The 12,026-nt window shown below is 47.7% G+C and overlaps 1 protein-coding gene across 1 annotated transcript in view; it reads left to right on the top strand.

Annotated features, from left to right (window-relative positions):
- The window catches only part of SND1 (staphylococcal nuclease and tudor domain containing 1), a 383,215-nt gene that overhangs the window by 236,617 nt on the left and 134,572 nt on the right, over window positions 1-12,026 (top strand). Inside the window, exon 15 of the mRNA XM_004592504.4 lies at window positions 534-675. Coding sequence (XP_004592561.2) covers window positions 534-675 — 142 coding nt within the window. The remainder of the gene's footprint in view (window positions 1-533; window positions 676-12,026) is intronic.

Genomic DNA, 12,026 nt, shown 5'->3' with positions numbered 1-12,026 from the left:
TTTCTCAAGGTTAAGACACCATGAGCCTGGAATCTTACATAACCTATTTAAGATTGGAGATGAACTACATTTGTTTCCTGCGGAAGGGTTTTATGGCTCTGTATGATATAATGCAGTCCAGACATCACTCTTTTTTAAATAGAAATTAAAGACTGAATTCACCTCCCTGGTGGGTAACTATTTGACCTTTGACCTCAATTTTATCTTAAAGGAAGATAGACTCTTCCTGTCCCAGTGCAGTGAGTCTCATTTTCCAAGCACCTTCCTAGCTTATCTAGCTGCCCAATGCTCAGTGTCTGAACAGAAGGAAGCATCGAGTCAATGAGAATATCCTGCAACCTGTTTAATCTCTCTCTCCTGTTGCATTTCCAAGGTTATCTTGTGTATGTCTGACTTTCAGAGGTGTCTGATATCATTGGTTTAGTGCTGAACTTACTGTATGCGCTGGCAAGTTTTTTTATACTGGAAAAGATAGAAACTGTTATCTGGGCTTTATTGCTTTCCAATAAATTGTTTTCTGTGTTCTTCTTCAGGATACGCAAAAAGCAAGGCAGTTCCTGCCCTTCCTGCAGCGAGCAGGCCGCTCTGAAGCCGTGGTGGAGTACGTCTTCAGTGGTTCCCGTCTCAAACTCTACTTGCCAAAGGAAACGTGCCTTATCACATTCTTGCTTGCGGGTAAGTCCTGGCGGTGGGCTTGTTTGCCCGTTCTGCCTAGCGTACAGTGGCCAGCCTCACAAGTCACATTCCCTCTTTCCTCTGTGATGTGCATAGGCCTTGTTGGCCAGCCGGTGCTCTTCCTGAGACTTGGGATATTACAGTTCTTTACTTCCTCATATCCCTCCTCAGACGCTACAGTTCTTGGGGGAAAGATGTCCTTTTATTGCCTCCAACAGCTACCCTTCCACAGAGAAGCATACGTAAAATCACAAAGGAGAGATGGCAGGGTGCTCCCCAGTGCATGCTGTCACCTGCGGGGGTCTGTGGCCAGAGAGGCAGGGGTCCCCTGGCTCGCTCCGTTCCACCTGATTTTCACAGCTGTCCTTCCTTGATGGAGCAGGGATTCCTGTGCAGATGTGCGTCCCTGTCTGGCTGGGAGGAGTGAGTCAGGGGAGAAGACTCAGTCCTGCACATGTGATTGTCACGCCCATGCTCCGGGACACCAGATGATCACCTCTCAGCCTTTCTTATGGAACTGAGGACAGCAGGCTCAGGGACCTCTGTGGGAAGGCAGGGCCACAGGCAGTCCAGTGACTAGAGGGCTCTGTTCTCGTTCCTGCAAAGGTGACTTGTCACAGTCTGAAGCTTGACAAAGCAGTGTCACGTCCTTCATATTCCTGTCCCTCAACAGGTGCTTAGCTCTGCCACTCTTTGCTTTAGTTTGACATGTTATCTTCTCATCCTCCGCTGTCTACTTGAAAAGCGAAAAGCATCCCTTTGGGTAGCATAAAGCTTTACCCGCAAGGAGAGAAACTGCATTATTCCTTCTGGGATATTTGGCCACAGGGACGTAAAAACAATGACGTTCTGGCTTCCAAGCGCAAAATACTCTGAATGGATCAAGCTCAGATCACAAACCTGTGTGGCTGTTGTCATCCTGTGGAGGCCTGGTTTTCCCTAGCCTAGCCACTAGGAATCTGATCACTCAGCTATTGCATCAGCCAGCTTCTTTGTGTACTTGACATTGTTCTGATGTTAGCAATTCAAAGGGCATTGCCTGGGCTAACTTACATTCCGTAAGATAAATTACACAGAAGCAAGTACATGATAAAATTATAAGCTTTCCCATTTTTCTGCTGTCATGGTATATTCTACTATATTCTGCGTTTTTCCATTTCTTCTGAAACCTGGCAAGGAAACAGAGCATTGTGTGAAGAGAAAGCAGATAGCAGTTTGAATTCTGGCTCCATAGTGCAGAAACAGGTGACTTTGAAGAGCTGTTTTTCCTCTTCACACCTGTGTTTGAATATTCGTGATAGCTAAAGATTGCTTCCTGCTCCTTAGGATTGCTGGGAGGGCTTAACAAAGTGAGTCTAGAACAAGCTCATCATAAACCAGGTCATAGGGGGATGTGTTTCTGTCCCCTTGCAGAGAACCGTGGTTGTAACTAGATCCTGCCTTAACTCTCATGGAATAGGTACCCTGCTGTTCAGTGTGTGTGCCCACAGCTGTGACTGTACTGAGGTGACTCTCATCTAGTGCTTAAGAGAAATAAACTAAGAAAAAGGAGCTATGTTGGCCTTGTCCTGCCAGACTCTGAAAGAAATGTCCCTGGCTTTTCCCTCTGAGGCTTTAGGACAAAGAACTGTGAAATCCTAAAACCTTGTCACAAAGAATAAACTGGCAGGACAGTTGGTCTCTGGAAGCCAAACATGAATGCTGGATGAGAGAATAGAGGCGTGGTAGGAAACTGGCTCTGAGGAGGGGATGATTCATTCTCGAGGTGAAAATCAGGAAATGCCTCTCCGAGGAACTGCTGTCTGAGCTGTGTTTTGAAGGACAAGTAAGAGTTTGCTATTGTTCAGGAAAGGACTAGGTTGAGAGTTATAGTCTATGGTTGGATTGTGGAGGGATGAGGTGTCTGCTTTTGCAGGGGCGGGAGGGACCAACCCACACACACCTGTTTGATATTGGTGGGGATTAGAGGTAGAGGATGAGGCGAAGAAACTACCTGTCTGTCCTTTGGGCTACACTCTGGACACTCGGGTCATCAAGAGGTCTGGAGGCAAGTGGTGACATTCTCAGAGTTCCTTTTGGTGACAGTGTTGGAATGAAGGAGCAAGCGCCAGGGAGCACAGTTCAGAGCCAGCAAGGCAGAGGATTCAGGTCCGTCCCTGCAGGATTGCGGGGCTGCCAGGTGTGCCCTCGTTGGGATCTGGAAATGATGTTGCACAATGAGGCCACAGTGACACTCCCTGGGCTTCAGTCATTGGGTATGTGGGCATGGTGAGGCTCAGCAAGGGAGTCACCGGAAGATAGTGCGTAGTTGAAGGACGTCAGGACGTGAGGTACGGGGTTAGGAAGAGTGAGCACCGTGCAAATGCCACTGTGAGGATGATGCTAAGGGTTAATATGGGCTGGGAAGGCAGTGGTCAGAGGAAGAGAAGGAAGTGGTCAGAACCAAGCAAGCAAAGACTGTGTCAACCACCTCTGCTTGTATATAAAAGAGCAAATTCATCAAACCTGCATTGTGACATTACTTTACTATCAATTAGCAAACCACGAGTGACCTTTTTCAGTCCAGTTTCATTTAGAGTTGAGTGAAATAAAGGCAGATTAAGGTGATATGAGTGTCGACGTAGGAGGAAAGGAACAGGCTTATGAAATATACATTATTTGTCACAGAATGTAGCAGAGAGCCAGGAGAGCAGTGGACAGTGAAGGCTGAAGGGTCAAGTTAACACTCCGAATGTCAGTGTCTTGTCTCTTTGTAGAGCTGTGAAACTCACCCAAGACTCGAGAAGAGGGCATGGACACTTGAGAGAGCTATTTGGTGTACCCGCTGTTGTCATCATACCAGCGGCAGAATGTAAAACTCAACAAAATCTCCTTGGCAAGTGAGGAGATGAAAAAAGGAGGAGCAAGAGAGTGTTACAAGGAACATGCGTTTTAAAATGCTACAGCGCGTGTGTGTCAGTTCTGATGGGAAAAATGCAGAGTGGCTGTGGGCAGATAGTTCACGGAGCAGTGACCTGGGCAGGCGAGGAATGAGAACCTGGGAGCGGAGCAGTGAGAGCAGCAGACCCGATATTCCGATATTCCTGCTGCGGGAGTGCTTCGCCCTGCCCGCCCTGGAGCCCGGCACTCCGCTGGGAATGTCTGTGTGGCGGAGTGCGAGTTTGGGTTGTGATTCTCAAGGGGAAAATCAAAATTGTGAGAGCAGTAGCTGTGTGCTGCTCTCATTAATCCTCGCCTTTTGGAGCCGTGCGTGTTCAAGGTGGGGTGGACACTTTCCATTTTTGTGTGGCCTGTTTTTGGGCAGACGGCCCCACAGCTTGATAGGGAGTGGCATTTGGCCTGAGCCAGCTGGCTTCTCTGTCACGGTTCCTGCACCCCTGTATGTGGAGTGATCGCCTGATCAGATGGGCTGGCAGGTGGGGCTGGGCAGTCAGCTGCAGCCAACAGGTCAGCGCCTCCTGCAAGCTCTTGCACTGCAGTCTTGGAACGCCCTGTTTGGGTTTGGTCACCGGGAGGTGACCTTCCAGCAGCACGCGGAGACTGTTCAAGGTCCCTGCTGTGGCGGCCTCCCATGCATACTCACTGAGGTCTCGGAGGCAGTCATAGCCACTTCTTGTCCTGAGGTAGTGAGGAAGCCAAGATCCCCAGGCAGCCTACATGTGTTTGAAAGCATCCTTTCTTCCCCTGCTGTGTCTGCTGAGCCCTATACATTGCCTCCTGTTAGCACAAAAGCAATTTAGCTCAGTGTTTGTTTTTAATTTATTTCTACTTGGTCACATGTGTCACAGCTTCTTGGGGGGCTTTATCTAAAGGGAGACAGAGGCACTGCCCTGCAGATCCCTTGGCCTTCGTTTGTATTTGTGTTTACCAGCAGGAGTGGGCCTAGTGTTCCTGTAGAGTGACCTTGATGTTGTGTGTGGAGTTTCACGTTCACCTGCTCTGGAGTGTTGGAGTCGTGCTGAGGGCTCGGCTGTGTATGTGTCCCGTTGGCCGGGCAGTGCAGCTGTCAGGGTGGCACCTGTAAGCCAGAGGCTTTCTTCCAAACAGGAGAGGAAGACTGAGGCTTCATTGAGAGTCATAGTCGGGGCTTAGAGTTTTCTGGCAGCTACCTGAGCAAGCTCACTCTGCCTTTACTTGTGTGTTCTTGCAGGTCAGGTGGTACATAGGCGTGTCAGACAGCTGGTGTGGAACTTAAGGTTCAGACTGCCTGAGTGTGGCAGCCACTTAGCAGGAGTTTCCCACTTGGATCCCAGCAGGTCACTTACAGTTAACCAGTTACCTAGTCACATGACGCATGACTGGAAAAATTGACTTCCCTGTGGCCTTCCGAATTTGTCGCCTTCCTTCCTTCCTTCCTTCTTTCTTTTGCTTTCTTTCTACCTTCCTTTCTTTCTCTCTCTCTTTCCCTCTCTCCCCCTCCCTCCCTTTCTTCCTTTCTCTGTGATGACTGGGAGCAATACTCCCCCAGGTCAGGTGTCACACTCAGGGGACCCCAAGGTCAGAGGGCATTCATTATATTCCAAAGAATCCGCAGAATCTGATCCAGGACTGACTGATGGCATCCAGTCCATCAGTCATCCACACTCCCAGGACAAAGTGTGCAGTATTCAACAGCACACGAGCAGTAGAAGCACAATCGGTTCACGGTCAAGAGAGCCATGCACATTCACCAGTGTTGTGCAAGCTGTATCAGGCTGACATTGGTCCTCCCTGCTAGAGTCATCTTCTCTTTTTTTTTTTTTTTCAAGATTTATTTATTTTTTATGGGAAGGCAGATACGCAGAGAAGAGGAGAGACAGATAGGAAGATCTTCCGTCAGATAGTTCACTCCCCAAGTGACCGCAACGGCTGGAGCTGTGCCGATCTGAAGGTAGAAAACCAGGGGCTTCCTCCCTGTCTTCCACACGGGTCCCAAGGCTTTGGGCCGTCCTCGACTGCTTTCCCAGGCCACAAACAGGGAGCTGGATGGGAAGCAGAGTGGCTGGAACATGAGCTGACACTCATATGGGATCCCAGTACGTGCAAGGTGAGGACTTTAGCCACTGTGCTACTGCACCAGGCCTATGCTACTGTATTCTTTTGGGGGTGGAGGAGCCTATCCCAAAGGCCACCCTCAGAGCACAGAATACTCTTTTGCTGAAACAGCAACATTCCCAATCCTTTTTTACTGCCAGCGGCAAGCAGGGTTCTGGGTGTCTGGGATTCATGAAATGGTGGTACATTTGTGTTGGTGAACCTGGCCTGGCTTGACTGTGTGTCCTCTACCCTGCATGGACAGGGTGGAACAAGTGTTAGCATTTCCTTTTTTCTGCTTTATTGTCTCTTCTCTAGTCAGTCCTAATTGGAATATCAACTTCCTGTTTCAGTAGAGAAAAGACTTCCGGTGAGAGAAGGGGAAGGAAGGTGAGCCGGAGTATCCTCCTCTATGGGCCCAGGAGTGGCGGATCCCCAACTGATTACCAGTGCCTAACCAAATTACACAATTAAAGCCAGTGTATGTTAAAGTGAGAAATCCCATTCTGCTATCAGAGAGGTGCTAATGAATCAGGCCGTTATTGTGGTGGTGATTGCTGGGCCTCTATCCTTAATTAAGCAATTACAGGGTCTGCTGATACTTATGAATTCCTTTCAGATGCTTTAATTGAATTGCAACTTAATGGATATTTGTGAAGTGGGGTATTCTCTCTCTTGGGACTTCCCAGTTTGCTCCTGCCTCCGCTGCCTACTTGCTTTCACTGTGGTCCCATTATTGGAAATGGGCAGCTCGACATGAGACTCTCCAGGGGCTGTTTTACTTTTAAAGATAACACAGGAATTGTAAGACTTACCTTCTTGCCAGGGGACCATGAAGTTTCATGTATAGGACATAATTAGCACAGTGATTAGATTCTTTGTATGGAGTCCAGCATTTGCAGTAGCACACCATGAGAAAGGTGGAATTTACTACATAGATTGTAAGTGACCTATAAGTGGACAAGATCTCTTCTGGACTTGTCATCATGAGAAATGTAAGCAGTAAGAAATAGGAGAGGAGGTAGTTGTCTGAGCCCATCTGTGTTGTTCTAATCAAATTCCTGAGATTGAGTAATGTAGAAAGCAAGGAATTTGGGGAAGGGATCACAAGTTCTTGGAAAGGCCAAGAGCATGGTCTCTAGTGGGGGTTCCTCCTCCTGCTCATCTCGTGGCAGAAGTGTGGAATGACACGACCTACTCAGGAGATGAAACTAGAGGACTGCCCACTCTTGGTAGCTAATCCAGTCCCCAAAAGACATTCATCCCTTGTAAGAACCTAATTACTTCTTAAAGGCCTTTCCTGCCCACCCTTCCACAGTGGCTATCAGATTTCAATAGGAGTTTCTGAGGAGAGCAAGCCTCAGGAAAAGGGCAGAGAAAATAACAACTCGAACACCTTCCCAAGGGAGATGGCATTTCAACATCTGTGAAGATCTGGGACATTTTCTTTTGGCAGGCTGGGTGTGATTCATCTAAGCAGAATACTTTTTGTCTCTATCAGCTCTCAGGAGGAGTTTCCTACGAGAAATGGCTGTACCCATCAGTCATGTTTCTCCTTGCTTTTGTGTTTGTATGTAAATCTTCCTAGGCGCTCTCTCCATGGAGTGTTCACTCTTCTGCCATCAGATCCCAATCTCCGCATCCCATTACGCACTGGTCATGTGGATAAAAGAGCAGACCTCCTATTACAGCATCATTATCTTCCATCTTTAGACCATGAATCATCTCCAGAATGAGCCTCATCAAACTTGTCAGTCATTCCATTGAAATGAAATATTTTATTTCATTTCTATCCATGGGCACAATGCTGGAAATAGAGAAATCCCTGATCCGTGCAACCTTCAAGCCAAGTAGTTGTGTCTACTGAAGTAAAGGATGCAAAGATAGGAAGAAAATCCAGAAACCATGGAACAGGAATATATGAAACCTGTCAGTCCATGATTCAGAAATATGGGATCCAGGCAGGTGTGGATGAGCCCTGGTGTGGCCCAGGCAGGTGCATGTGTAGAGGACTCCATCTGGGGCGCATCCTTAGCAAGGGTATCAACAAATGCAGATTGATCAGAACAGAGAATGACTATCAGCTTAGCAAGAGCCTAAAAAGGGCCGTGGATGAAGACCAGTGGTGGGGGCTTCAGGACAGAGTGTATTGTTTGTAGCTACCACAGATAGGGACTAAACTTGTTTCAGGGTTGTTGTTTGTTTTGTCTTGGGGCAGAGTAATAATTATGGTAGCCAAAAAAACTAAGGTTGGTTCAGTGGCTGTTTGCTTAAAGACAAATTTTTGGTCTCCTGCTTTCTTTGATGCATTGTTGGTACCCTGGATGGCACCTCTTTGCCAGCTTGTCCAGAGGAAGCTAGTCCTAGCAGTATCAGCTGCTGTAGAGTCCGGCTGACTACTTCGTGACTGGAGTATCCATCCAAAGCCACCTCAGGTGTTGTGTGTCAGGGAAGTTAGGAGCAGACTTAACCCTCCGTGATGTCTTGACAGGCGTGATGTCTGGATGAACACGTCCGTGAGAAAGCTCCTTGAGAATTTCTGCCTAGTGCTTTTCCTCTTGTAGTCTAATTTGCTTTACCAATATCTTTTGCTGTCACCAGTTTTGAGTTTTAATGTATGTGATACACAGGAGAAAACAAAGCAAAATCACCCTAGATAGGAGTCCCCTCTCTCCTACTCGAAGGTTCCTTCTGAATCTCAGGGTTGTCTGGGCTTCCTTCCTGTGGCTGGGTGTGAAGCAATGGAGAGGGAAAGTTAGATAAGTTTGCTAGCTCTTCTCCACTGGAGTGTGTTTCGGTTAGCACCATTCCCGTTCTTTCTTCATTCTTGTGGTTTTCCAATAGTTCACCTCAGTGTGGGCTTTTCAGCACCATCTTGTCAACTTCTGGACATTTCTCAGCTCTCGCCATCTCCTTGGTAGTAATGCTAACGAGGCAGTATCCTGGCCGGACCCTACTATGCCACCTGCCAGCCTTGTGGGTGCATGTCATTGGGCAAACCAACCGTTACAGTGGCAGAACCTGGATGAAGGGGAGAAAGGCAAAGGCTTTAAAATCTGGTAATGGACAGTTTCAGGGTGAAATGTGCACACTGCTTCCTAGACAGTGGTTGCTATGGGAACTATCTCTCACCCCTTTCTTGTTAAAACCAGGCCTCATCATGGGGAAAGCCATTGGTCCCCTTCCCTTGAAGCACACTGGCTTTCACTTTGAATTTCTCTTTAAAGGGTTTTTTCTGAGAATTCCACCCATGGGCCTGAATAGGCTGTAGTGTGTGCTTGGCCACTGTGTGCAGTTTGGGTGAGTAGTGCTTCCCCTGGGATTGGTGCACTCTGCACGCCTCGTCTGGACCGTGAGTCCAAGAACATCTTCCTGGTGGTCTTGAGAGGGTGTCACCAAGTCACTGCTCTTGCCAGGCAGGGTCACAGTATGCACCTGCCCAAACTCACACACGAAGGGGCCAGGACAGTTCACAGAGGTTTCTTTTGCATTCAGAGAGGTTCTGAGCACAGCTACATGCTCTCAGCTGTGTTGTTTGGTCACGAGAACTGTAGCCCATTTGTTTGAATTACCCATTTAATCCAATCCAGAGCTTGTAACTTTTAGGGTTTTTAAAACCCGAACTTTGTTCATGCTTGGCCTGTGATAAAAATGAATGAAATCTGTATCCAAGGCTTCCTGCAAGGGTGCCTGATGGGCTTCTGCATTGAGTTTTGAAGATCACTTTCTGTTCTGGGGTCCTGGGTTCTTGGAATTTTTGCTTGTTATGCTTATTATGTTTGGTAATGCTTTCTGGTCGCATTCTTGGATAAATCCTAATTCCCATACCTACCTTTACTGTATGTGGGAGGATATTTAAAAGGACCACATCGTGTGCAACTGGTAGAGAAGCTCCCGGTTCCCTGCCCTTGGGTGCCTCCTTTTCCTGAGCTCGTGCGTGCATCTGCTAGTGAGTTTTTGAGGGTTAATTTGGGTGTTTTTATTTTTAAATTGGAACATGGTGTCTGTCTCTTCTGTGTGTTTTGGATGCAGCCCCTGTGCTAGGCCTGCGGTTATTAACTCCTCTGATATACCAGTTCACTCATTAGCATTTGCATTTTAAATTACCAGCTAGAGCAGACAACATTTATGCTATATTTGTACTGTTGCCTTCTTCATGAATGATGTCGTATGTGCAGGGAATGCAGAAATAACTCTTCTAAGGCCTGGATGTATTTTGGTCTCCTTTTCAGCAAACTGCTATTTCTTCTTTACTCTTGAGTCTTATTGTTTGATAGGGTTTTTTTTTAATTCTTTTCTAAGTTTAGACCTATTTCTGAGTGCTACTGATTGGGAAGTGCTAGCAACAGACTGAGCCTTCATATCAAAATAGGCCTGTTGTGTAGCGTGCCATGCTGCCTTTTCACGTGCTGCTCCTTGTAGGCAGCCTGCGTTGACTTGAGAATTCTTTCTCCTCTACAGTTTCATGGATAGGAAGACTTGGGAATGGCTACTTAATCTTGCTTGTAATCATGCGCACATCCCTTAAAACCAGCACAAAAGTGCCCGGCGACGTGGCCTAGTGGCGAAAGTCCTCGCCTTAAAAGCCCCGGCATCCCATATGGGCGCCAGTTCTAATCCCGGCAGCTCCACTTCCCATCCAGCTCCCTGCTTGTGGCCTGGGAAAGCAGTCGAGGACGGCCCAATGCTTTGGGACCCTGCGCCCGCGTGGGAGACCCGGAAGAGGTTCCTGGTTCCCAGCTTCGGATCGGCGCGCACTGGCCTGTTGCAGCTCACTTGGGGAGTGAATCATCGGATGGAGGATCTTCCTCTCTGTCTCTCCTCCTTTCTGTATATCCGGCTTTCCAATGATAATAAATAAATCTAAAAAAAAAAAAAAAAAGACAAAAGCAAATTTTTTTTCTTTCTTGAAAGAATGACAGGTCTTCTGTATGTGTGTTTCCTCCACAAAGGCCTACAACGGCCAGGGTCGGGCCTGTCTGAACACAGGAAATTGGCACTCTGTCTCAGTCCCCCGGGTGACTGTCAGGGACCCACGTGCTTGGGCCATCAACTGCTGCTGGCGAAGGGGAACTGGGTCAGAAGCAAAGGAGCAGGACTCGATCGGTCACTGGGATGTGGAATGCAGGCATTCCGAGTCGTAGCTTAACCCACTGTACCACAATCCTGGCTCCCATGATTTCCTTTTTATATTTGATTAGTCACTAGTTATTTATTAATACCTGTTACTGCTTAGTATATACGGAGGAAAAAGGGAAATTTGTAAAATCCTCAAAAAATTGGAGAAGCATGAGATTAAAAGCAGCTCATTTGGGGACAAAAGCAGTTTTAACATCCATGCATACAAGTGGACATCAGAAAGCTTGTGGAAAATGCCTCCAGTGAGGGTTTTTTTTTTATCAGCCGTGTTTAGATTGTTCTGTAGTATAGTGTATACTTAAAGATTCCAGTACAAAGTACAGGTCAACAGTAAGCTTTTTTAAGTGGCAAGTCCTCTTGGAGTAACAGCTGCTCTTGGCAGATGGCATCTTCAGTAGCTTCATCACCAGGAGTGAACCGTGTCTGTGCAGTTCTGGATGGTAGGCCTGTGAGGGTCAGAGTCTCTGCGCTGCCCAGACGCCACCTCCCCTCATCTTTGGCAGGTACCAGATGGGGTGGAGGGCAGGAGGCAAGCCCAGGTGGGTGGGCTGGCATTCTTACCGTTGGTGATATGCCGTTTTCACAGTTTTTTACTTTGGGGCTAATGTGAAAAATCCAAAGAAATCACACTAGAAATAGGTAGGCAGACAGAAATTCTACAATTTGATAGGAACTGGGCCCGGAGGTGTGGCCTAGCGGCGAAAGTCCTCGCCTTGAAAGCCCCGGCATCCCATTTGGGCGCCAGTTCTAATCCTGGCAGCTCCACTTCCCATCCAGCTCCCTGCTTGTGGCCTGGGAAAGCAGTTGAGGACGGCCCAATGCATTGGGACCCTGCACCTGTGTGGGAGACCCGGAGGAGGTTCCAGATTCCTGGCTTCGGATCGGCCCGTTGCGGCTCACTTGGGGAGTGAATCATCGGATGGAAGATCTTCCTCTCTGTCTCTCCTCCTCTGTGTATATCTGGCTGTAATAAACTGAATAAATCTTTAAAAAAAAAATTTGATAGGAACTATTTGCTTCCCCACCCGCCCTTGAAGATTTTTCTCCCTGTTATCCTCTTTCTGCTGAATAGCTGCTGGGACACCCAAGGCATGAGGGTTTGCCGATGCTCTGCGCACAGATGCGGTCTTCATCCATAATCTGATCCACTTTGGGTAGCTCAGCTGCACATGCCATATCTAATAAGGGTAATTTACAGA

This window comes from Ochotona princeps, chromosome 25 (assembly GCF_030435755.1).
Source record: "Ochotona princeps isolate mOchPri1 chromosome 25, mOchPri1.hap1, whole genome shotgun sequence".
In the NCBI taxonomy this organism is placed as follows: Eukaryota; Metazoa; Chordata; class Mammalia; order Lagomorpha; family Ochotonidae; genus Ochotona; species Ochotona princeps.
This window is presented reverse-complemented; position numbering and strand designations above follow the sequence as displayed.